The sequence below is a fragment of the Mercenaria mercenaria genome, chromosome 3, assembly GCF_021730395.1.
Source record: "Mercenaria mercenaria strain notata chromosome 3, MADL_Memer_1, whole genome shotgun sequence".
In the NCBI taxonomy this organism is placed as follows: domain Eukaryota; kingdom Metazoa; phylum Mollusca; class Bivalvia; order Venerida; family Veneridae; genus Mercenaria; species Mercenaria mercenaria.
The window spans coordinates 41333159-41357570 of NC_069363.1; the positions used below are offsets into that span (position 1 = coordinate 41333159).

Consider the following 24412-nt stretch of genomic DNA (forward strand, 5'->3'; position numbering starts at 1 on the left):
TTTGAACATGCTCTACATGGATAAACAATTCATACTGTTGCCTCATGTATTGTTAGGCCAGTTCTTATATGATGCTTGGATTCCTAGTAAAGAATAGTATTAACCTCCGTAGCAAAAAAATAGCAATTACCTAAATTCACACAATTAGCAACCTCCTCATATAGATTAAGGAACATTAACACATTTCACCTAAAAACAAACATTGAAACTGATTATGTCTGGACCTTAGACTTACAATATCTAATGAATTCAATCATTTGTTTTAATAATGTGTGTACCTTCTACAAGACTTTGTGTACAGATCTCTCTTCATGTCTGCAGTTATCGACATGCTGTCAAAATTTTCAGAATTTCAAAACAAAGTTTTCTATTGAAGGTTAGGTTTTCAGAAAAAAGGTCTCTGATAAAGGACGCCAGCATTGTAAGACCATGTTAAAAGTGTTCTTTGTCTAAATAGTTTTTGTTAACCTTTAGCCTGCTAATTTTTTTAAATGGACTGGTCCATCATTCAATTTAGGCAGTACCATTTATTATTTAAAGGGGTGTTCACTGACAGACTGAATGGTGAGCAGTGCAGACCATGATGAGGCTGCACGGATGTGCAGGTTGATCTTGGTCTGCACTGGTGGCAAAGGCAAAATCACTTGCCGCCTGCAAGCAACTAGCTAAAACTTCTTGAAATATTGGATGTAAAATATTTTTAAAAGTACCAAATGTATAACAAGTTTAATCCCTGCGTTGTTTTTTTAATCAAAAAGAGGTGTTCCAATGGTGCTGAATTGTGAATTGCATTTCCACCTGGGTATTTTTATATAATCTTAAACCATTTTCTGTTATTTCTCCAAGTAGATTACACAGTTTTTGTAAAAAATTGAGTAGCTGAGAAAACTAACATTTTTACATCTTATTCATGAACAGAACAAGCATTATAATTGTTGGCCTAATGAGGAAGCAGAATCCCCCAAAACTCTGCTACACTCCTTTATCATGACAAGATACCAGACATATGAGAATGAAAGAAATGTGCAGTACACTCACAACAAACACACATCATGATTAATTACCCTCTAAACAAATGATTTACTTTAGTCACAAGAAAACAGCCATACTGTACTATCTACTTCTTGAAGGCTACAGCATTTTGTAGGCCACTGTATGAAAGATGAATGCCTCCAGTATGTGCATATATCTTTTTTTAAATTGAGATAATGACTTTCATGATATATTAGTGATTGTTAATAAAATGTGAAAACAAAATGCACTCTGGCTTTAAACTTAAGACTGCTGTTCTGTTCTGTTGATGTATGACTGCATATTTCATTAATACGGAATAAAAGAAAGACCCCATATTTAGGTCAAAATTAGAACTGTGGCTGCCACATTCATTGTTTTCAATTACCTCCCTTTAAGACTAAATGTATAAGTTCATGTGTGATATTGAAAATATAAGCTTTTCTAATCATGTAATTTAGCATAATGTTTATTTGGACTCTTGCTTTTTCTGTTCTTACTATAAAATTAAAAGCCTTATAAGACTCTAAAACCAGTGTTCCTTGATTCTGTACCAATACAAACCTGTTCTCTGCAAGTAACTGCCAACTTCCCCATATGAATCCAAGGCAGAGGGCAATGATTTTAAACACAATGTCTTCAATCAGGAAGTCATGGAGAACATACTTATGCCCCACCCTGGGATCAAACTCACTGCCCTGTGGTCCATAGATCTGCACCCTCCCTATTGAGCTAAGCAAGCGGGCAGTCCAGACTAGAACTCAACATCACTGGTCAAGACTAGAACTGAATGTCACTGGGCAAAAGTAGATCTGAATGTCACTGGTAAGACTAGAATTACATATCACTGGTCAAGACTAAAACTACATGTTACTAGAACTAAATGTCACTGGTCAAGACTAAAACTACATGTCACTGGTTAACACTAGACCAAAATGTCACTGGTAAAGACTAGAACTAGATATCATTGGCTATGAGTAGAACTTAATGCAAAAGTATGTACTTTTATTTTGCAGCATCTCATACATCCTTCAGCCTATGTATTCAAATGTTGAATACAAGACTAAAAACCTATTAATATATCAGAGGTTTACAATAAACAATAATTATTACCATTAATTGCATTACCATAAAACTGTTCGCCACAACGGCAGACAAAATCTGACAGACAGATGGATATGAGCTTCTGGACAAATGGGCAAGCAGAATGCAGGGAACAAACATTCTGACAATGCTGCTGATGTAAGTTCACCCTAGCACATACTGTGAAATCATTAATATTCGTAGGGGACTAATTTTCGTGGTTGAGTCAATCCATGAAATTTAATCCCAACTAAAAAGTAAAATTCCCATTCATTTTATGTTCAAAAGTTGAAATCCACGAATTCATATCTCAACGAAATTGCAGTTTTGACCAAAACTACGAAATTTCATGCCCACGAAATGAAATGATTTTACACTACATCACAGAACATTTACAACAGTATTAAAGAAGTCTTCAGGTATTCCATAAATATCATCCTATTTTTGCTACAGGCTTTAGATTTATTATCTAGAAAATCGGTATTTAAAACTTACATTATCAGTCAATGCATTTCAATTCTCACACTAGAATTTATAATGCAGATAGTGAATTCCATTTGGATTATCCCTTTAAATGATCTTGAAATTCTCTGAACTTCTATCAGATAATCTGGGAGGTCTTTAGATAAACCATCTTCCTTGAAAGGCTTAACAGATTTTTAACAAATTTAGCATTGAAAGTTAAGTTTTGTGTGAATTTTCAGTTTAGTGCACCCAGAGGTTGCAGATAAACAAGTTTGGCTGCACCTGTTCAATTCGAAGTGTAATGAGGGTGTTGATATAAAAAGATATGTGTAAGAGTAATGTAACCTGGCTGCAAATGTTTACAGCACCAAGGAATTTAAGTGAATTCCTACATGGCATCAAAATTTCAATTTTTTTAAAGGAAACTTGAAAATTGCTAGTATAGCAAACATATAAACCTTGCACATCCACATCACATACTATAAACAATGTGATTATTTAGCATTCATAGCAATGGTCACAAGGTCCAGCTATGTTGGAAGACTGAACAATGCCAATGAGAACTCTTTCCAAAAAAAAGCTGATCTTAGGCAATTTTCTGGCCAACCTTTCAATTAGCAATTAAAATGATTTATCATTTCTGGAACTGTGAACCAAATATCATGTTTCATGAAATCAACTGATTTATCTTTATATTAGAAATAAAATCCACCCAGGACTGATATAATCTGATATTAATGTGTTCTGCAGATTCTGAATGGACTATTTTCTTACACCATGACATGATAAAAAGGGCAGCCTGGAAAACCTGGGATGGGCTCGTGGGATGGGCTCATGGGATGGGATGGGATGGGCTGAAGGTCATGGGATCGTGGGCCCAAGGTCAGAGAAATATATAGTGAGGTACATGAATTTATAAGTTCAACTGGGCAATTGAGAGGTCAGCTAAGGATAACAGGGACATTGCCTGTAATTACAATTCCCAGAGTGAGACTCACGCTGTACTGGCTGCCAAGAAGGGAAACAAAAAAGAAAATACCAACACTTAGTCCTCTAACTTGTTGGAATGTACTTCTACGGTTCCAATATAAGTGGTATAAGTGATGAAAAATTTATGGACTGTATTTTTTATCATAAGTAAAGCAAAAAAGCAATTATTTTGAACAAAATATAATTATTTATTGTCCACTTGGTGTTAATGTAAACATCTTTTTTATGACAAGTAGAAATAAAAAGCAATTATTTGGAACAAAATATGGGTCATTTATTGTCCACTTTGTGTTAATGTAAACATCAAAGTATATTTCCAATAAATTGAAAATTGCGGTATGTTTGAGAATCTCCCTTTTCATATGTTATAATATTTCTAATATATTAAATTCATTTCTGTCATCTTTTTATATTGAAATACGTCAATTATGGTTTTCTTTCTATTTTCAGTAACTTTTCTTCAGAACTGATTTTTCATAAGTTCCATTTCATATTTTCTCTCTACAAACTTAATGTTGTAGGTTCATTCTCTGCCTTGGGTGAGAGGTCAACTGCTGAATTCATCATTTTCCTCCCTGTGACATATATACATGTAATTCTACCCTTTATCTTCATAATTCTTCATTATACCTAATTGTTTTGTTTTGATAATATTCAAATACATTTCTTCCGCTATATAAGTCTACTTTTATTTCATAAAGGTATCACTTATAAATACACATGCAAGAAGTATATATTTTTTAATTTTCATAATACTACTTTAAAATTATTACTGTTCTACGTGTTTTTATTTTTCATAATATTACTTTAAAATTATTACTGTTTTATTAAGTGTACTACTGACTGGATCAAGAGAATTAACAATAATGATAACAATAATAAGAAAATGTAGTTACTGTTATTAGCCTATAGAATAAGACATTAACCCATTTTGTTACTCTCGACCAGATCTTATTGACAGTATGGCATGAATTCCCAGAAGTATCATTTATTTTATAGAGAACTGTTCACCTTAAGAAACCTTTGAGAATCTGAGAAAATTTTAGGGGCAAATAAGTTCAGCCCATGTCCTTGAGCCCATCCCATCCCATCCCACGAGCCCATCCCATGAGCCCATCCCAGGTTTTCCAGGATCCCGATAAAAAGGTCATAACCAGGGTAACAACAAGAGCTGTCACAGGAGACAGCGCGCTCGACTATTTCGATGCTGGATAGTGAAACTGGGCACATCTGAGGAAACTAGAGCCGTCACTGGAGTGTTTAATGACTCCAATTGTGGATGAAGATATTGCACAATAGCCTGAGTCTATGTCAAAAATATCAACTTAAAGTAAAATGTATCAAAACACTATATAAGTATATCCTAAGCAAAAAGGGGCATAATTCATTAAATACTGGTGCCAGAGTTGTGCAGCTTGTGTCATATAGTGTGGGTGATGATGTTGAACAACTATTTTAAGTTTGAATCAAATCCATTCAGTAATAACAGACAGAGTGAAAGTGCATCAAAACTTTAACCTAAAATTCTAAGTAAAAAGGGGGAATAATCAATAAAAAATTGGTGCCAGAGTTATGCACCTTGCGTCATAGGGTGTGGGTGATGATGCTGAAGAACTATTTTAAGTCTGAATCAGATCCATTCAGTAATAACAGAGATAGAGTGAAAGTGCATAAAACTTTAACCTGAAATTCTAAGTAAAAAGGGGAATAATTCATGAAAAATTGTGCCAGAGTTATGCATCTTGTGTCATATGATGTGGGTGATAATGCTGAACAACTATTTTAAGTTTGAATCAAATCCATTCAGTAATAACAGAGGTAGAGTGAAAGTGCACCAAAACTTTAACCTGAAATTCTAAGTAAAAAGGGGGAATAATTCATGAAAGAATGGCGCCAGAGTTATGCATCTTGTGTCATATGATGTGGGTGATGATGCTGAACAACTATTTTAAGTTTGAATCAAATCCATTCAGTAATAACAGAGGTAGAGTGGAAGTGCACCAAAACTTTAACCTGAAATTCTAAGTAAAAAGGGGAAATAATTCATGAAAAAATGGTGCCAGAGTTATGCACCTTGTGTCATATGATGTGGGTGATGATTTTGAACAACTATTTTAAGTTTGAATCAAATCCGTTGAGTCATAACAGAGATAGAGTGAAAGTGCATCAAAACTTTAACCTGAAAATCTAAGTGAAAAGGGGGGATAATTCATGAAATATTGGTGCCAGAGTTATGGCCCTTATGTCAGATGATGTGGATGATGATGAGGAATAAGTATTTCAAGTTTGAATCAAATCCATCAAGTTATTACAGAGATATGTTGAAAAAAGAGAAAGTGCACCAAAACTTTAACCAAGGTGGGGACGCGGAAAGACGCCGACGCCGATGCCGGGGCGAGTAGGATAGCTCTCCTTATACTTCGTATAGTCGAGCTAAAAATGCAAACATTACCTTACAGCAGATTTGTTTAACAGTGTATCACAACTTGCACATTTATAAAAAGATGTTTCATTTTTTAATGTACATTTTGTTGTACCTTTGTTTAGTTTTTTCAAGAATGAAATAATGACACACTAAATGTCAAAAGATGTTCAGTAATTGAGTAACAGTTTGAAAAAGTTTGAAATGTTTTTTTTTCTTATTTTACTTGATAAATTTCATGACATTTACAGCTCAATATTGACCACAGGGCTTGTCTTGAACAGACTTGAACCACTAATAAATACTAAATTGAATAAAAAATTCATTAAAAGCTATGCCATATCAGAAAAGATAATGTTTCATAAAGATTTACCTAAGTAACCAGGGTGGTCCAGATCGTCTCAACTAGACAGACTACAGGTTTTCTACTTTATTTTCTTCATTTCTTCATGCTACAGTAATTTTCTTAACGCAGAATTTGATTCAAAGAACTCTGCTTGGATAAACTTGACAACGAGACCAAAAGTACCCAGTAATACTAAGCTTTTCAATTTTTAAGAGGATCTTTTTTTTTTTTTTACAATTTTTTTAAAACAAAGACCAGTAAGTCATTTGAACATCTAACAATTCTCAAAAAGAGTCATTTAAAGATGCTTTACACAGCATTTGAATTGGATGAGAGTTGAGCACATGAGGTACAGATGACAATATCCATATTTCCAATATATGCTGTCAGATGATGTATACCAAGTTTTATTTGAACTGGATGGAAACTGTAAGAAGACTTGAGTACATAAGGTAAAGATGTAGTTGTAATATGGGTAACCTTGTCCAAAAACGGGGCACAACTGAAGAAAGAAAAAATAACAAGCAAATTCGATGAATTGGTTTTCCCCGCCGCAAGGGTCTGTGGTGAGGAACAGCAAAAAAATACATCTGGCAAAAAGTTAAGAATGTTACAAAGAAGCAAATAATTTCATTAGTCATAATCAAATTAACAGAAAATGAATGCTTTTTTTTTGGGGGGGGGGGGGGGGGGAGTGGGGGGGAGGTTGGGGGAGGTGTGAGGGTACAAAACTTTACTTTGGGGGGGGGGGTGGGGTTGGGGGAAGGAGGGGGTGTGACCAAGGCAAGGTGGCGACCAGGTGTGGATACACAACTTCACAGTCATGTTTATAATAAATGTTCATGGAAAAGAATGAAAGTAGTTTAATGAAATTCTTCCAATTGGTTGGTTTGTTATGTACAAATCTGTGGATTTTTAAACAATTAAAGGGCAATAATTCTATGGAAAATTGACCAATAAAAAAAGAAAATGACGGGCATCATCAAAGTATGTTGGTTCATATTTATTTCAAGTTTCATGAAATTCTACAAACTTGTTACTGAGAAATGGTTGCAGTTGTGTATTTTTCATTAAATCAAGGGCAATAACTCTAAGGGAAATTGACCAATCCAAAAAAAAAAAACTTGACGGGCATAATTGCAGTATGTTGGCTGATGTTTATTTCAAGTTTGATGAAATTCTACCTGCTAGTTACTGAGAAATGGCTGTGGACGGACATTTTTGTGCATTTTTCATTAAATCAAGAGCAATAATTCTAAGGGAAATTGACCAATTAAAAATAAACTTGAAGGGCATCATCGCAATATCTTGGTTCATGTCCATTTCAAGTCTGATGAAATTCTACTTGCTAGTTACTGAGAAATGGCTGCGGACGGACATTTTTCATTAAATCAAGGGCAATAACTCTAAGGGAAATTGACCAATGAAAAAAAAAACTTGACGGGCATCATCGCAATATGTTGCTTCATGTTTATTTCAAGTTTCATGAAATTCTACCAGGTAGTTACTGAGAAATGGCTGCGGACGGACGGATGGATGGACTGACTGACTGACGGACAACGCCATTTCAATACCCACCTCCCGATTTCATCGGCGGGGGATAATAATCGGACATGGAAGTCCTGACAACTTGCACATTTTATGTTAATGTTTGATGTTGAAGTTTCATTTTAACTGGATGAAAACTGCAGGAGAAAGTGTGATGGATAGGTGGACAGAACACTATACTGGTACTGATGATAAACCCGAACAGAAAATGAAGTTTTTTACCTGTAACTTTTTTATTTCTGCAAATTGTAATCAATGGTCGGTATCAAAATAAAGCTTAACCTTTGCTGAATTCAAATTTATATTTAGTAAGCAAACTCACATGAAGTGAGGCCCTGAAAGGGGTATGTAAAAAGGGGACTGTATGAACGTTGACTGATGATAAATTCGAACACTTTGTCATTTACAAAATTTTCTTGGTATTATTATATTGAAACTTTCCCCAAAAAGCTGCAACAGTCATTCCTGATCAAGTAATGAAAAGTTACCAAATGTCAGGCCTTCATGTTTCAACAGTGAGCATGCGCAAAAAACACCCTCTTCCCCAGTAATTTTGGATAAATATTTTTTATACAAATTTATGTAAGTCATTTATTTATACAGAATATTTACCAATTTTGTTTTTGTTTACACCAGTTGGTGTGGTAAGTGGAAACTATTAGATGGTGTGTTCAATTTTATAAATAATCGATTGCAATCGAATATTTCCAAGGTGGTCGACTTTATCATCTGTCCGGGTTTATCATCAGTACCAGTATGCCTCCCGTAGGAAGTTACCATATTTTTGCTACTGGTGTTATTTAGTTTATGGCATAAGTACATACATTGCAACTACTTAATTTTCAATAATACATCATAAACTACAACATGAATCTCAGTTTTTTGGGATGACTTTAAAATGGAAATGAAATGTATTAAAAATTTTGAGGGTCAGCAAAGTCTATCAGTCAAATAACTTGATACAAACAAGTTTTAGCAACTTCAGTCTCTATCATAGACAATGCTATTATGGGACTGTACAACAAATTGCTTCCACACACTTCTTCCTAGAGTTGTTTCCCCTTATATTTCTGGCTAAATTATTTCATATTAACAAAGCATTAATAATAACATAGGAGATTTATCAAATGACAGCCGACACAAATAACTTTGGATTAGGAACAATGAGGCACTTATTAAACCAATAAGGGGAATGGCAAACAAAGGAGGCAGGGAACATATTAAGCTTAAGGATGTTAAATTACGCACAATTATTTTACATAAGAAATTATATCATATTCCAAACAGTGATCTGTCACTGAAAAAAAATTACTGTTTCGGGTTAAGCTGCAAAGGCATTATATCAAGAGAGTACAGGCCTCATGATATAATAACACACATCTGAACGACACTGATTTTATTCAAGAGCAAATCACTTTTTAAGGAGATATTATTTCGATTGTAACATGCTATCAAGAATTATAACCTACATATTGAAGATGTCCAAAAAATATTTGCCTGGCCCCATGTTCACAAAACATTTTCAGTCTCAGCTGAGTTTGATAATGAAACTTTATTTGTCATTTATATCTAAATAGCATGTTTAAAACTAAATTTTAAGTTAATAACTATTTTCAAATGACTTTTCAGTATTGATGCTCAGTTTCAGTTGGAAATAAGTATTGAAGTTTTAGTAAAATTGATATTAAAATTTCAAACTCAAACTCAGCTGAGATCGAAAAATGTTTTGTGAACACGGGGCCTGTTCTCTGTGGTTTTCTTTTCCAGTGCTCCACTATGACATCTGACACAATGACATAATAACTGTGACATGCTTACAGTAAGATATGTTGCATAATAACACACAGTTTCAGTTTTCTTTGTTTAATAGAGAAATAAATTGGGTTGTGTTTATAGAACGATTGTTTAACATTGTTCAATAAACACTTGGTCCAATATTTATAAAGATACATTGTTATGTCTGAAAATTCTGCAGAAAACATTTTTTAGCATTAAATAGCAGGAGTCGATTCATATGTTTTGGATTTCTGATTCAAACTGGTATTCTTCTATTTCACAATGAATCAAAATAAAAAAACACAGTATCAGATTAACTGATATAAAGACCAAATTATTAGACTGCAGCAGGGTGCTTATTAAGATTTGCTTAAAGTGTGCTGATCTGTTAACATTCATCTATTATTGGCTCGAATCACTCAAACTTTAAAATGGTGGCCATTAGCTTTTAGCATTTAGCCAATTGTCAGGAGACTAACTGAAACTTTGCTCCATGTTATTTTTAAGACACTATTCTCAATATTTTTTAACTCTCTAATACTAAAAATGTAAAATTTGACATCTTCTGACACACAAAAAAGTTACTCATTTCTCCTTTATCAATGTCATTATGTACTATGTACAACTTCTTAAAGCAAAATACATACAAACTATACATGCATAAAATAACTAAAACAAGAGCTGTCACTAATGGTGACAAATGCCCCCGCAGCACCTTGACCTTTGACCTGGTGACCTTGACCTGGTGACCCCAAAGTCAGTAGGGATGGTGTACTCAATAAGTACTATCAGCATGTGAAGTTTTAAGGTCTTGGGTGCAGTGGTTCGCGAGTAAAGTGCCTTCGTGCAAAAAGTTAACGTTGGCCCCTGTGACCTTGACCTTTAACCTGGTAACCCCAAAGTCAGTAAGGGTGGTGTACTCAATAAGTACTATCAGCATGTGAAGTTTGAAGGTCCTGGGTGAAGCGGTTCGCGAGTAAAGTGCCTTCATGCAAAAAGTTAACGTTGGCCCCTGTGACCTTGACCTTTGACCTGGTGACCCCAAAGTCAGTAGGAGTGTTGTACTCAATAAGTACTATCAGCACGTGAAATTTGAAGGTCCTGGGTGAAGTGGTTCACTAGTAAAGTGCCTTCATGCAAAAAGTTAACGCTGGCCCCTGTGACCTTGACCTTTGACCCCAAAGTCAGTAAGGGTGGTGTATTCGATAAGTACTATCAGCACGTGAAGTTTGAAGGTCCTGGGTGAAGTGGTTCGCGAGTAAAGTGCCTTCATGCAAAAAGTTAACGTTGGCCCCTGTGACCTTGACCTTTGACCAGGTAACCCCAAAGTCAGTAGGGGTGGTGTACTCAATAAGTACTATCAGCAAGTGAAGTTTGAAGGTCCTGGGTGCAGTGGTTCGCGAGTAAGGTGCCTTCGTGCAAAAAGTTAACGTTGGCCCCTATGACCTTGACCTTTAACCTGGTAACCCCAACGTCAGTAAGGGTGGTGTACTCAATAAGTACTATCAGCATGTAAAGTTTTAAGGTCCTGGGTGAAGTGGTTCGCGAGTAAAGTGCCTTCATGCAAAAAGTTAAGGTTGGCCCCAGTGACCTTGACCTTTGACCTGGTGACCCCAAAGTCAGTAGGGATGGTGTACTCAATAAGTACTATCAGCACGTGAAGTTTGAAGGTCCTGGGTGCAGTGGTTTGTGAGTAAAAGCCCTTCATGCAAAAAGTTAACGTTGGCCCCTGTGACCTTGACCTTTGACCTGGAGACCCCAAAGTCAGTAGGGGTGGTATACTCAATAAGTACTATCAGCACGTGAAGTTTGAAGGTCCTGGGTGCAGTGGTTTGCGAGTAAAGTGCCTTCATGCAAAAAGTTAACGTTGTGACGAATGAACGAACAAACTAACAAACAAACGAACGGACGGACAGTTGAAAACTAATATGCCTCCCTTCGGGGGCATAAAAATAAATGTCAAATTATGTCAAAATGAGTTTAAAAAACACTGTGTAAGAATCAAGAGTTTCTTTTCTGCAGATACATTCTCTGACACTCTATTGCCTTTCTATACAGAGACATATCTAGGCCATCCACACATCTTACAACACGTGCTTTCAACACAATATCATGCTGGCTCCCTGGTTCCAACTCCCCAATCATCTGAAACTGGGAACCAAATCTTGCCTGAAATGGCTCTATCAACGATGTGTCTATACATATCTCTGATTTACTTTGTGGATCTGTAAGTTTTGCTAAGCAAGCACTAAATTCATGTAACGTAAGTCGACCAGTTACACATACAGACTGTCCATGTAGAGCACTTTTATCATTACACTGACTGACTTCATCTATAAAAGTAGGTTTACCACTCGCAACTCCTATGTTATCCATCATAGAAATATCTACAGATGCGGGTAAGTTATACACAAATAACCGAATCTGCTTGTATTAAAGTAAACACAACTTGTTTTTCTTCAAAGTCTGCATTATTCTATGTGACATTTCATAAAACTTCTAAAGACATAATTTCATTATAACTCAACAAGAAACCATTCATATATTAACAATATTCAGCAAGATTTTAATCAAATAAAATATTTCTGACTAAATGTCAAAGCCGGACCACAAGAGCTATGCAAGAAGTAAAAGCAGAACAGAAAAGCCCTTAGAAGGTGGTTTTACTATCTAGATGTGTCACAGCTCATGGACTTTATGCAGCCAGAAGGCAACATATCATATGAAAACAGCTCTTTTTCCTATCCTCTGTCCTATTAGGACCTTGCACTATAATTTTCCACTTCCTTTAAAAGAACTTGGTTCGTCAGTAGAGACACACCTGTCTTTGTTATCCATACAAGGATTAGACAAGTGAAGGAAGAATCTTGGCAATTGTTTTCACAGTAGGTGCTGACGAGTCTTTCAGAGCGACTGAGAGCAGTATAGGTTTATGTAAGGATAATTCTGTGATCAGATTCCTGGCTACAACATGAGTCAACGGCTGTAAAGGTAAAATACAAGGTATCAATAAAAAGTAGTAAACTGTAACAACATAAGCTTCAAAATGTTTTTCAAAATCCATAAAATCCAGTTCTTTTTATAATTTAAACTAAATCCATTATACAAAAAAAAAATACTTATGTGGCTGTGCCATTAAACTTCTCAAAATATTATATCTGATGCAGTTGGTGAAGCGTACTTTACTTTTGTCAGTTCCATATGACATACCACATTTTAACTACTTAGTATAACAGAATTTTCTATAAAAGTAAGAAACAGTTAAAATTTTTCACTCTTATGAATTAATGATGATTAGCGCTCTTTATAAAACCGTTCGTACAAGCTTACACAATCTGTTTCAACACTACAGTAAAACAAACTTCAATTTCTTTTTCAAATAAATGCAGAGGAATCAAAAATGCAACAAGACAATCAGCCAACATCTCATAAAACAAAGATTCATGTTCAGTGCAATCATATAAAAATAATATAAAAAGTAAAAATACTGATGAAATAAATGATTAAACATATACAATGTAATCAGTCAACATTTCCCTCTTACTCAATATTTGACAAATTCCTCACTGTAGTAAACAAACAAAACATCAGATAAACAACTGATGATGTTTTCAGTAATGCTAGATTATGAAATTTTTCACCAATTGTCATCAATTTGCAATACTTTATATTTGGTATAATTGTAAAAGATAGAAAAGGAGGAAAACTACAGGTCTCTCAACATGACATAATAAGTCTGATTGAGCCTGTTCATGGGAGAAAACAGAAATGCAAGCTACTATCCATACCCCTAGGCCCCAGGTTGTGCAGAACTCAACAATTACACATCAACTATTCAAAAATGCTTGCCAGCAGAGAAGTGAAAATGACTGGAGACTGCAATGCCATGCAATAGAAAAAATTGAAGAGATTTGTACTTTGTGTGTGCCTAGGGCAGGGCTCTCGCGAGTGGGCGACTTGAGCGAAATAGGCGCTTTGGAACTTCAAACTTCGCTCAAATCTAACCTCAAAGCAAAATGCAAGTTGCCCGATTTTCTTTGACTTCCGCACTCTCTAATTACTGCTACCCGGACTGTTGACAATTTGCATGGTGTCATAACGAGGTGTTGAAATACAATAGTGAGAAAGCGAATCAAATTATCCAATGCACCAGAGGTACAACAGTAGGCCAAACCATTTGTTAGTTTTCACAGGAAACCATTTTCAGTTCCAAGGTCACAGTGACATTGATCCCCAAATTAAGGTCATCTACTGACTACAGGCAATAAGCTTATAATGTTTGGCCTTTGTGAGCCCAAGCATTCTCTATATTTTGATCAAAATGCAAATGGAAGACCATTGGACATGCAGATGATAATGAGCAAAACAATATACCTCTTCTTGTGTGGAGGCATAAAAACTAACCTGACTAGAAAGCCCTGAAAACATGAGCAAGTCCAAAAACAGAGACATAACTCATAAAACAATCATCAGACGTGTACTAATAATATGAGCATGTCCATTTCATGTTGATGATGTATATCTAGAGCTGTGGATCGTCAAACAAGTGGCGATCCGATCCGCGAGTCTGGGCTGTTGATTCACAGATCGAACCACGGGTCATCAGCAACTTATGTTGTAAAAAAATGCAAGACTGTTATATAAGTACCATTTTCTTTATGGAATCTAAATTTTGCAGTTTTCGTTTTGACTTATGTTTAATGTTTTGCTCATTAATTAATGTCAGGTTTCGCGGGTGGACTTCTGTAATGTTCGGCCATTCTTGCAGATGAACGATATGACGTTGGTCATTAATATCATAATATTTAGCAACAGTTTCGCATTTTTTTTATAAGAAAATTTTATTTGTTGGAAAGAAATTTCGTATTTAACTTTTTATTGAATTTAATTACTTAAATGATAAATGTTTATTCACTGTTTTGACAGATTTCATATTAATTTTAGTTCGAATATAAGACCGATCCTTACCTAAGACATTTGTTTACATCCGGATCTGACAATGCGTAATCTTCTTAGATGTGCAAGAAAATTCATTGAAGACATTTAATGTGGCTTCAATTAAGTTTTATTGATAGAATTTTACATATTGCATGTATAAATGAAAAAGATCGCGATCCAAAGATCTTGACAATAACGAATATCCGTACTCAAACTTTTCAGCCCTATGTACATCAAATTTCAGTTAAATTGAATGTATTCATTGGGAGGAGTTGATTGCACAAGAACGTGTGATGGACAAATGGATGGAATGATGGAAGGACTGTTAAAACATTATATGCTCCTGGGCCTTTAGAAGTCGGGGCATAAAATTTGGGAAGCAGGGGGTGTTATGGGTGGTGGTAGAATTTGAGGAGTGTGTATGAGAAATACTAAGAAGCAGGGATTTGGAAATTTGTCGGTTTGTCGGTTTTGGACCGATTTCTTGACTTTTCAGACCGAATCGTGAAGTGAAAAAACGAAAAAAATCGGTCCCGTAAAAATGGGAAAAGTATAAATTTCAGTCTGAAATCTCAATACACCATCACCTGCCAAGCAGGAAGTTGTTGGTCGCACCCTCATATAATCAATAAACGTGTCAAACGGTCTGATTGTCACCTTGATAATCGGTCCGTAATTAGCACGTGACGCAATAAGTGCTCGCGCGGCACATCCTTTAATGTTTGCAGACAGCCGACTGCAATGTATTAAACATTTTTGATGTCAGACGACGTCAGGATTTTCGTTTCGGACCGATTGAGTTCTCAAAATTTCCGGAGCCCTGCTAAGAAGCAATAGAAGATATGTTTGTTTAAGAAGACTTAGAGAAATTGAGAAACTTGCCATTTCCACAAACACCATTACAAAATCTGACCCGAGTGACCTTGACCTTTCAGAAACCTGACCATAAACAGTAAACCAAATGATGTTTGCTCTTTACCACAACAAATACTTATGTGAGGTTATGGACAGTACTTTGGTAGAAACAGTGAAATTGAGTACTAAGCTTGACATAAAACTTTTACAATCTGAACATGACCTTTAGGGTATCTTAACCCTAACATGTCTTCCTTTTACCAAACCAAATTGTACACAAGGTTCAATGATAAATTGAAACTGAGAAGCTTGCCATAAAAACCTGCATGCAACCCTGATGCTGATGGCAAAAGGGTGAGTACAACAGTCCTTCTTATTCTTGGAATTACCAAGCTAAAAAGCAGATAGCATACATGTATTTCTGCTATAATTATCATATATATCCTAGACTCTGTACTGTCCCATGCGAACATATTTTTTCACAAGAGAATTTTTTCACCCTGAACATTGGATCTTACTAGACAAAATTCATTTTTACCATGAGAACTTCTTTATGCTTCCTGTGAGAAAATATGTATTACAGAGTAGCAACTGTTACCCATAACTGGTACCATGAGAACATATCTTTCCCTTGAGAACATGCTAACTGCAGACAGGATATCAAAGTTCTCATCAAAACATCCGTACTACAAGTAATAACAGCTAACCTCAACTTTTCCTAATAAGGCTATCAGCACCTTTGCACTGTTCCCATCAGAACATATTCCATATGAGAACATCATTCTGTACTTTGTCCGTGGGATGTTCTAACTTCTGTCCATACAACAGAAAAATAATCATTTTCTATACTACAAAGTAATAGAAGCTTACTTCATCTATTCCCATGAGTAAATCTGTACTGTACATGGAAGAACGGGCACCAGTCTCATCAGCAATGTTGTTCTGTGTCACTTTCACCTTCAATCAAATAATATAATTAAAGATACAAGTACAAGCAGGAGCCCTTGTTGCATTATTTTAAAGCTAGTGTAGAACTGCTGCTGCTCAGCCTGGTGTAAAATAATGTAAGTATCTTATCTATGGTAAGGGGTAGATTGATCCCAGAGTCACCTCTTTGATGCATGTTAGCAATGATGACTGTTTTTATAACACAAAACTACATAATAATAATAATTAATATTTTTTGAGGTTTAGTTCTAATAAAGTCAAGTAGTTTCTCCATAACAAAGTTCTAACTTTCACACTTCAACAGAAGTAGAAGTACCTACTGAAACCAAAATAAAGTGAATGATATACCAGTGTGCCAATTTTGTTGTATTGTGTCACTATAAAGAAGACCCTGTCCTTGAACTGCATACAAATCAACTCTGTCCTGATCTTGTTTATCTCTACTGCAACCTGGAATAACAAGAAATATTGATATGATACAATTTAATTTTATGTATTTCAGGGTATTTTTGTTTATCAGCTGTGGGTCCTATATATCTGCCCCATTTTCCAAGCTATATATCTACCATTTTTTCCAGTGTCAAGAAAAAGAAACATCCTATAAGTACAGATAAATAAAAAGATATGACAGGTAAAGGGGTTGAATACAGCAGAAGATCAAAGGCAAAAGATCATATTTTTACAGCAAGACGTTGACAGTTGGAAAGGGCAGGGAGGAGTACCAAGCTACATCACTATAGAAATAACACTACAATTTCTTGATGAATAGAGTAATGAATAAACTTTTCAAATCTTGAACATAACTCTATACATGCTGAAAACAATTTAAATACAGTAATGAATTGGGAAACGACTATCTTCAGTATGTGTGAAAAAAAGAGGAATAAAAAAAAGAAGAGAAAAATATTTTACTGGTTATGTAATATTTAAAAAGATTTGTATTTTCTAAATTATATGGGTGGTTTTCAAAATAATGAAGATTTTTCTTCTCTCTCACCTTATTTTAATTTAGTTCAGTTTCAGAAAGTGTTTTGGGGTAAATTATATCCAAATCAATGTAGTCAATAAATGTGTGCAATTTCAGCTAAATTTCAGCTAAATGGCTCATGCAGTTTTAAAGTTATATTGAATTATATAGCTAATTTTGTCCCCTGTGCACCCAAAAAAGTGTGACATTTTACATGAAGGCTAGTTTTCAACAGTGTTTTATTGTTTTCAAACCAAGCTTTATTCTTACAGCTTTGATATTTCACATCTTGTAAGAGAACCCCTTTCATAAACAACAGCTGTCTCCATAGGATGACACATGCCCCCGATGGCACTTTGAATGAATAGTTATGGCCGATGTTAGAGTTTAGGAACTTTGACCTACGGACTTGGGTCTTGCGCATGACACGTCGTCTTACTGTGCCACACATTCATGCGTAGTTATTTTAAAATCCATGCATGAATGACAAAGATATGGACCGGACACACCCATCATTGCACTATCATGAAATATGACCTTTAACGTCTAAGTGTGACCTGGGTCTTGCGCGCGACACGTCGTCTTACTGTGGTATACATTCATGCCAAGTTATTTGAAAATCCATCCATGGATGACAAAGACACGTCGTCTTACTGTGATCAACATTCATGCCCAATAATTTTAAAATCCATGCATGAATGACAAAGATATGGACCAGACACGCCCATCAATGCACTATCATGAAATATGACCTTTAACGTCTAAGTGTGACCTTGACCTTTGAGCTACAGACCTGGGTCTTGCGCGCGACAAGTCGTCTTACTGTGCTACACATTTATGCGTAGTTACTTGAAAATCCATCCATGGATGACAAAGATATGGACCGTACACGCCCATCAATGCACTATCATGAAAAATGACTTTTAACGTCTAAGTGTGACCTTGACCTTTGAGCTACGGACCTGGGTCTTGCGCGCGACACGTCGTCTTACTGTGGTATACATTCATGCCAAGTTATTTGAAAATCCATCCATGGATGTCAAAAATATGGACCGGACACGAAAATTGCGGACAGACCGACAGACAGACAGACAGTTCAAAAATAGTGAAAAAAATACTAAATTTAAATGTTGAACTCTACAATTTCACAACCCCATTACTTTTCTTAATTCTTGATGTCTTTCTGAGATCTTAATCCTTTAAGCTTTGAAGACACGATATGATTTTTTTGTTTAATGAATCAACTTCCTGAGAATCTTGATGAATGTCTATATACCCAAAAATGTTCCCTGTGCACCTTTTCAGTAGTTAAGCATCAGATTTCTTTTATTCTTTAAATAAAATGGGTTTTTACTTTATTTTCCTTGAAAGGGAGTTACAGTGGATACAAAAGCAGCTTTCAACTTCACATATAAAGGACCGTTAAACTTTCACAAAGCCAAAAGTGATGTCCCCTGTGCATCCTTTTTTCACATTCATCAATTACCTTAGTATTGTTGCAATATATGGTGGCAGTTCTATATTCTTAGCAATGTGTACACAAAATTTAGGCATTACTTGATAATTTAGCATTATAAAAGAAACCCTGGACAATTTAAAATTCATTGTTTGCATTTTTGCCGTAGTTGCCAATTTTCAAGTTAAAAAGTGGAAATATCAACTTTATTGCTTCTTAAGCTGTCAAGTTTGCCTACAAATGTTAATGCTCACTAGTGAATATTGTGTAAATGAAAGAATTTTACCTAGATATGAACATATTCTATAAATATATTTTTGGGTGCAATTTGTCCCCTGTGCATCTTCTCAATAACATTATGAAGTATGCATGTATTTTACCATTCCATTGTACCATGCATGACATTTTGTCAGTTTTATACTTTGAATAAGCATTGCATGTAAAGTAAGTGATTTCAATGTGTTAGTTACGTTTAAAGTAATTTATTTTTCATTAAAAACATTACATGCTGCTGAATTTTCATGTTTTGTTGCGAAAATTTTCAGTTTTGTAGTTATTTTGAGGAATACACTATTTGTTTGAAAGGATTTGTCTTAAGTTGATCAACAATAGTCTTTTTATAAACAGAAAACTAATAATAAATGAATACAACAATGATTTTCAAATATGTGTCCCCTGTGCACCTGTAAAATAACTAAGTTTCGAGATAATTTTAGAAATTATTATTACAGTACATGCTTGAAATTTGGCATGCGGTTGACGAACATGCAAACTGCCTTAAAAAAATAGGTTTTATAATAATATGTTCATTATTTTTCATTGAGCAATAACTTCTCTAGGTAGAATTTAATTTCATGTCATATTTATGCAGAAATGGCTATTTTAAAAGCCAATGTCCACAAATATTTGATAAATTAAGTTTCACACCACACACATATACCTATTACGTATCATATATGTTGAAAAAATTACTGTTATACATATTTCCTTGTCATAAAACATTACAGCATTTATCACCCATTTTACTGGAAATTCACCAAACTTTTGAATTAAAGGCTGAAATATTTTCTGACTGGTATTTCTCAACACTTTCCCAAAGCTATTTCCTTGAAATTTGAAGTATTTGCTATCATATAAAATAGGTGACCACTATAAGAAATAGGTTTGAATTTTCAACCCCTATGTCACACTTTTGCTTCATTATTTTGAAAACCACCCATACACAGTGTACAGTACTTGGATTAATGAGATATGTCATTCGGAATCAAACAAGAGCTGTCACAGGAGACAGCGCGCTCGACTATTTCGATGCTGGATAGTGAATCTGGGCACATCTCAGGAAACTAGAGCTGTCACTGGAGTGTTTAATGACTCCAATTGTGGATGAAGATATTGCACAACAGCCTGAGTCTATGTCAAAAATATCAACTTAAAGTAATACGAGAGGTAAAGATAAAATGTATCAAAACACTATATAAGTATATCCTAAGCAAAAAGGGGCATAATTCATTAAATATTGGTGCCAGAGTTATGCAGCTTGTGTCATATAGTGTGGGTGATGATGTTGAACAATGTTTTAAGTTTGAATCAAATCAATTTAGTAATAACAGAGACAGAGTGAAAGTGCATCAAAACTTTAACCTAAAATTCTAAGTAAAAAGGGGAAATAATTCATGAAAAATTGGTCACAGAGTTATGCACCTTGTGTCATATAATCAGGGTAATGATGCTGAACAATTGTTTAAGTTTGAATCAAATCCATTCAGTAATAACAGAGATAGAGTGAAAGTGCATAAAATTTTAACCTGAAATTCTAAGTAAAAAGGGGAATAATTCATGAAAAATTGTGCCAAGAGTTATGCATCTTGTGTCATATGATGTGGGTGATGATGCTGAACAACTAATTTAAGTCTGAATCAAATCCATTCAGTAATAACAGAGGCAGAGTGAAAGTGCACCAAAACTTTAACCGGAAATTCTAAGTAAAAAGGGGGAATAATTCATGAAAAAATTGTGCCAGAGTTATGCACCTTGTGTCATATGATGTGGGCGATAATGTTGAACAACTATTTTAAGTTTGAATCAAATCCATTCAGTAATAACAGAGATAGAGTGAAAGTGCATCAAAACTTTAACCTGAAAATCTAAGTGAAAGGGGGGACAATTCATGAAATATTGGTGCCAGAGTTACGGCCCTTATGTCAGATGATGTGGATGATGATGAGGAATAAGTATTTCAAGTTTGAATCAAAATCCATCAAGTAATTTCAGAGATAAGTTGAAAAATGAGAAAGTGCACCAAAACTTTAACCAAGGTGGGGATGCGGAAAGACGCTGACGCCGACGCCGGGGCGAGTAGGATAGCTCTCCTTATACTTCGTATAGTCGAGCTAAAAATAAATGTGATTTCTTGTAGAATGCTATTACGTTTCTAGGCAGAACAGAATGTAGAAAATTAAAATCTTTAACTTCCTAAGACTAATAATTAATATTCATCTTCGAAGATAGCAATTAATTATACAGTTTTCGAATGTGTGTACAATAGTCAAAATATTAGTATTTTGCAGGTCAGGGAAATATAGTAATTAGAATATACAGGCCGTACCAAGGCACTATTCATTTCCGATATTAGGATAAAAATATACATGGAAAATTAAACTTTTGTCAGATATAGAGCATATTAAATTTTGTACCTGTATTAGCATGCCTAATCACGAAATCGAAAATTGATTAGACCTGCTACAGGCCATACTAAAGTAGTTACATGAGATTTGAAAAGAGTAATCTTGTTTGATTTATAAAGTCCTTTTATTTGAAATATAATTCCAGGTCCGGCTTCAGGGGCTCGAGCCCCCACCCCCAAACCTCCCCCAGTTAGCTGAGAAGTGGCCTATACTCATCAAAGATGCACCCTACTATTTTGGCAAAGGAATAATAATAATATATTTTCAAAATTTAGACCAGAAATGCACCAAAGGCCACCATTCCATACCTATATTTCATGATTTTCCCCCTGACCCCCTCTCATCAAGAGGGTACTAATTTCTCCATTACCTCAAAATTTTGTTTTGGACCTAAAAATGCACCAGAGGCCATGATTTCATGCCTGTATTAAAAAAATTTCCAGCAGGAGAGCCCCCTGACCCCAATAAAAGTTTTAACAATTAAATAATGAAATAAACTAAAAAAAATGACAAATGTTGCAACATGCGCAGTACGTTGGAGAATACACCTCCCTCCCCTCCCCCTTAAATGCGTCACTGACATCGATATTTTGTGCGAAAAAAAATAAGGGCCAGTGGAAACCCTGAAAATGGCAGATATTAAATAAATGTGGATTAAAGGCAATCTACATTTTTTATGCATTTTGTCTTCTTTGTTTACAAAATATCAAGTGCTTATTATAAATGTTAACACAATTTAGTGACGTCAGAACTCTTACATGAAATGATATTTGCCATCCTTGGGATGTAGTGACCATGTTATGAAACTTTTTGACTACCTTTGTGACTATAAAGAGTATTACACTGGAAATAGTGGTTATAATTATGTACAGAAAATGTGATTTGATAGGTTTTGAATATGAATGGCAGGAAATAGATTGGGAATTGACTTTTAAAAACTGTGACATTGAGGGTATGTGGAACCATTTTACTAAGAAATTCAATGACACTCACAGTATAGATAGATATGTTCCGAAATCAAAACCAAAGAAAGGGTATAAGCCAAAACCATTGTGGTAAGATATAGGAATTTAGGGATTTTTCTAGACCTCTAAAAAGGGCAGGGTGCTGCTAAAAAGGGGCAGGGTGCATTTTGCGCGTTGCGTACCTTTGTCTACGAAAATCATAAGGTAGATTTCCATGGTTTTTATTGTAATGTCTACATTGTAAGATACTACAGAAAGATTTGCAATGAATCTGAATGTCAGGAAAAACATTAATACCCATTTGTCTATATAACATGCTTATCATTTATAAATACATGCAGTTTGTTTTATGTTTGCATACATTATTTTTGTGTTGAAAGTTTTCTTGATTAGAAATATACCATAAAGATACTTTAGAAGAATTTAATAATTCTGGTGCAAATCTGTCATTATACATTTATTATATTACCGAACGTACCGTTGATACTCGTGTATAAATGCACATTTTTTTTTTCCCCCACTCCCCCGAATCGTGGGTGCATATTATACAAAGGTGTAGACAATTTTCCAACTTCAAAATAACTTTGTTTACGATTTTCGCCATTTTGGTAAAGGGAAACTACTCTACGCGCTGACTGTCTACGCTAAATTCTGAGATGGCCGTTACGTTCTGTAAAACATCGAGGGGTTATTTTCTTTTAAACGAAATTAATATCATACAGATTTAATAGTATTTTGATGAAATAAATATATATAACAAAATCATAGATATTTTGATAGGCAGTGATACTAATTAAAGATCGACTGTTATCTTCAACCGAGATCAAACTGTGAACAACGAAATTGACACAAGGTGCCATGCTAATTGCCGATAATTACTGGCCATTAATCGGCATTTAATATGCAGCAAACTTTGTTTTAAGGTATGTTTTTTTTCTCCTTTTTTATTCTGTTTTGCTGTTTGCTTTTGTTTTAAGGTATGTTTTTTTTCTCCTTTTTTGTTTTGTTTTGCAATTTGCTTTAATTGCTGACCTATCTAATTGTTGTTTATTACGATTGGGTCGGTCTTCGTCTGCATGGATACTGTATACATACCTTGGGCAAATATACAGCACCTGTGTATAGTCGGTGCGTGTCATAACTTCGTTTCGATTGACAATTATTTGGGATGGTATTTTGACAGATGACTGACAGGCAGTTCGTTTAGAAATACTTAATTTATGGTCAAAGGGGCGGTGCTAAAAGGGCAAAGGGGCGCAGAAGAAAGGCAAAAGGGCGGCGATTTCGGGCAGAAGGGCGGCGCTAAAAACGGGCAGGGCGCTGCGCCCTGTTATTCCGCTCTAGAAAAATCCCTAGGAATTGGGGATATAAATGCACTTTCTTGCAGGTTTATGATAGGTCTTGAATAGTTTTAGCAGATGGCATTAAAAGTTTAAATGTTATGTAATGCCCAGGACTGGAAACATCATAATCTGTGCCTACGCAAATTCATTTAGTTCCCTCCGAACAAAAACGTATATTGAAATTATCGCGAAAACTCATTACATATGCATGTGTCTTCAATAAAATAGAAGAAAGAGTTTGGGATACAGTTAAAATAGTTGGAGAAAGATCAATATTAAAACTTATAAGTGATTTAATGTCATAAACCTGCTTTGTCTTCACAGGAAATGATTCCGGCGTTTGAATGACTCCTGAAACCATGGGCGCCGCCATGAGTGTACTTGATTATGAAGCATGGAGTTTGACCAAGTGGCATTCTGTCCTAATCGAACGATGATCGGTTTTCCGTTTGAGCTTACGAGTCGCCCACACAATCCTGTAAATGCAAGAACATGTATGAAAACTTTATTGAAATTCTAGTAAATTTTAATTTAGAACAAAAGGTCAAAATTTCTACTAGTTCCTTGATCTTTTCCTTTCTTTCTTTCTTTCTTCCTTTTAAAATAATGACTTCG

At 35.0% G+C, this 24412-nt stretch overlaps 2 protein-coding genes across 2 annotated transcripts; both read right to left on the reverse strand.

Annotated features, from left to right (window-relative positions):
- Window positions 1–11642: 11642 nt before the first annotated feature.
- LOC123524984 (CST complex subunit TEN1-like) lies at window positions 11643–12017 on the reverse strand. Its single transcript, XM_045303643.2, has one exon. It carries the CDS (start codon window positions 12015–12017, stop codon window positions 11643–11645), a length of 375 nt encoding a protein of 124 aa, XP_045159578.2.
- On the reverse strand, window positions 12018–24254 carry LOC123524983 (proteasome assembly chaperone 3-like). Its single transcript, XM_045303642.2, has 4 exons — window positions 24105–24254; window positions 16731–16832; window positions 16305–16391; window positions 12018–12624 (listed from the first exon to the last, which is right to left on the reverse strand). The coding sequence occupies exons 1-4, from the start codon at window positions 24168–24170 to the stop codon at window positions 12487–12489; spliced, it is 393 nt and encodes a 130-aa protein (XP_045159577.2). The 5' UTR covers window positions 24171–24254; the 3' UTR covers window positions 12018–12486.
- Window positions 24255–24412: the final 158 nt, after the last annotated feature.

Bases quoted from the DNA above. Each gene is read 5' to 3' on its own strand.
- LOC123524984 (XM_045303643.2), bottom strand. From the start codon at position 12,017: ATGGATAACATAGGAGTTGCGAGTGGTAAACCTACTTTTATAGATGAA.
- LOC123524983 (XM_045303642.2), bottom strand. From the start codon at position 24,170: ATGGCGGCGCCCATGGTTTCAGGAGTCATTCAAACGCCGGAATCATTT. The intron at 16,833-24,104 runs GTTTATGACATT...TTGTTATTCCAG, and splicing joins TTCCTGTGAAGACAAAGCAG to GTTGCAGTAGAGATAAACAA. The intron at 16,392-16,730 runs GTATATCATTCA...ATTTGATTGAAG, and splicing joins ACAACAAAATTGGCACACTG to GTGAAAGTGACACAGAACAA.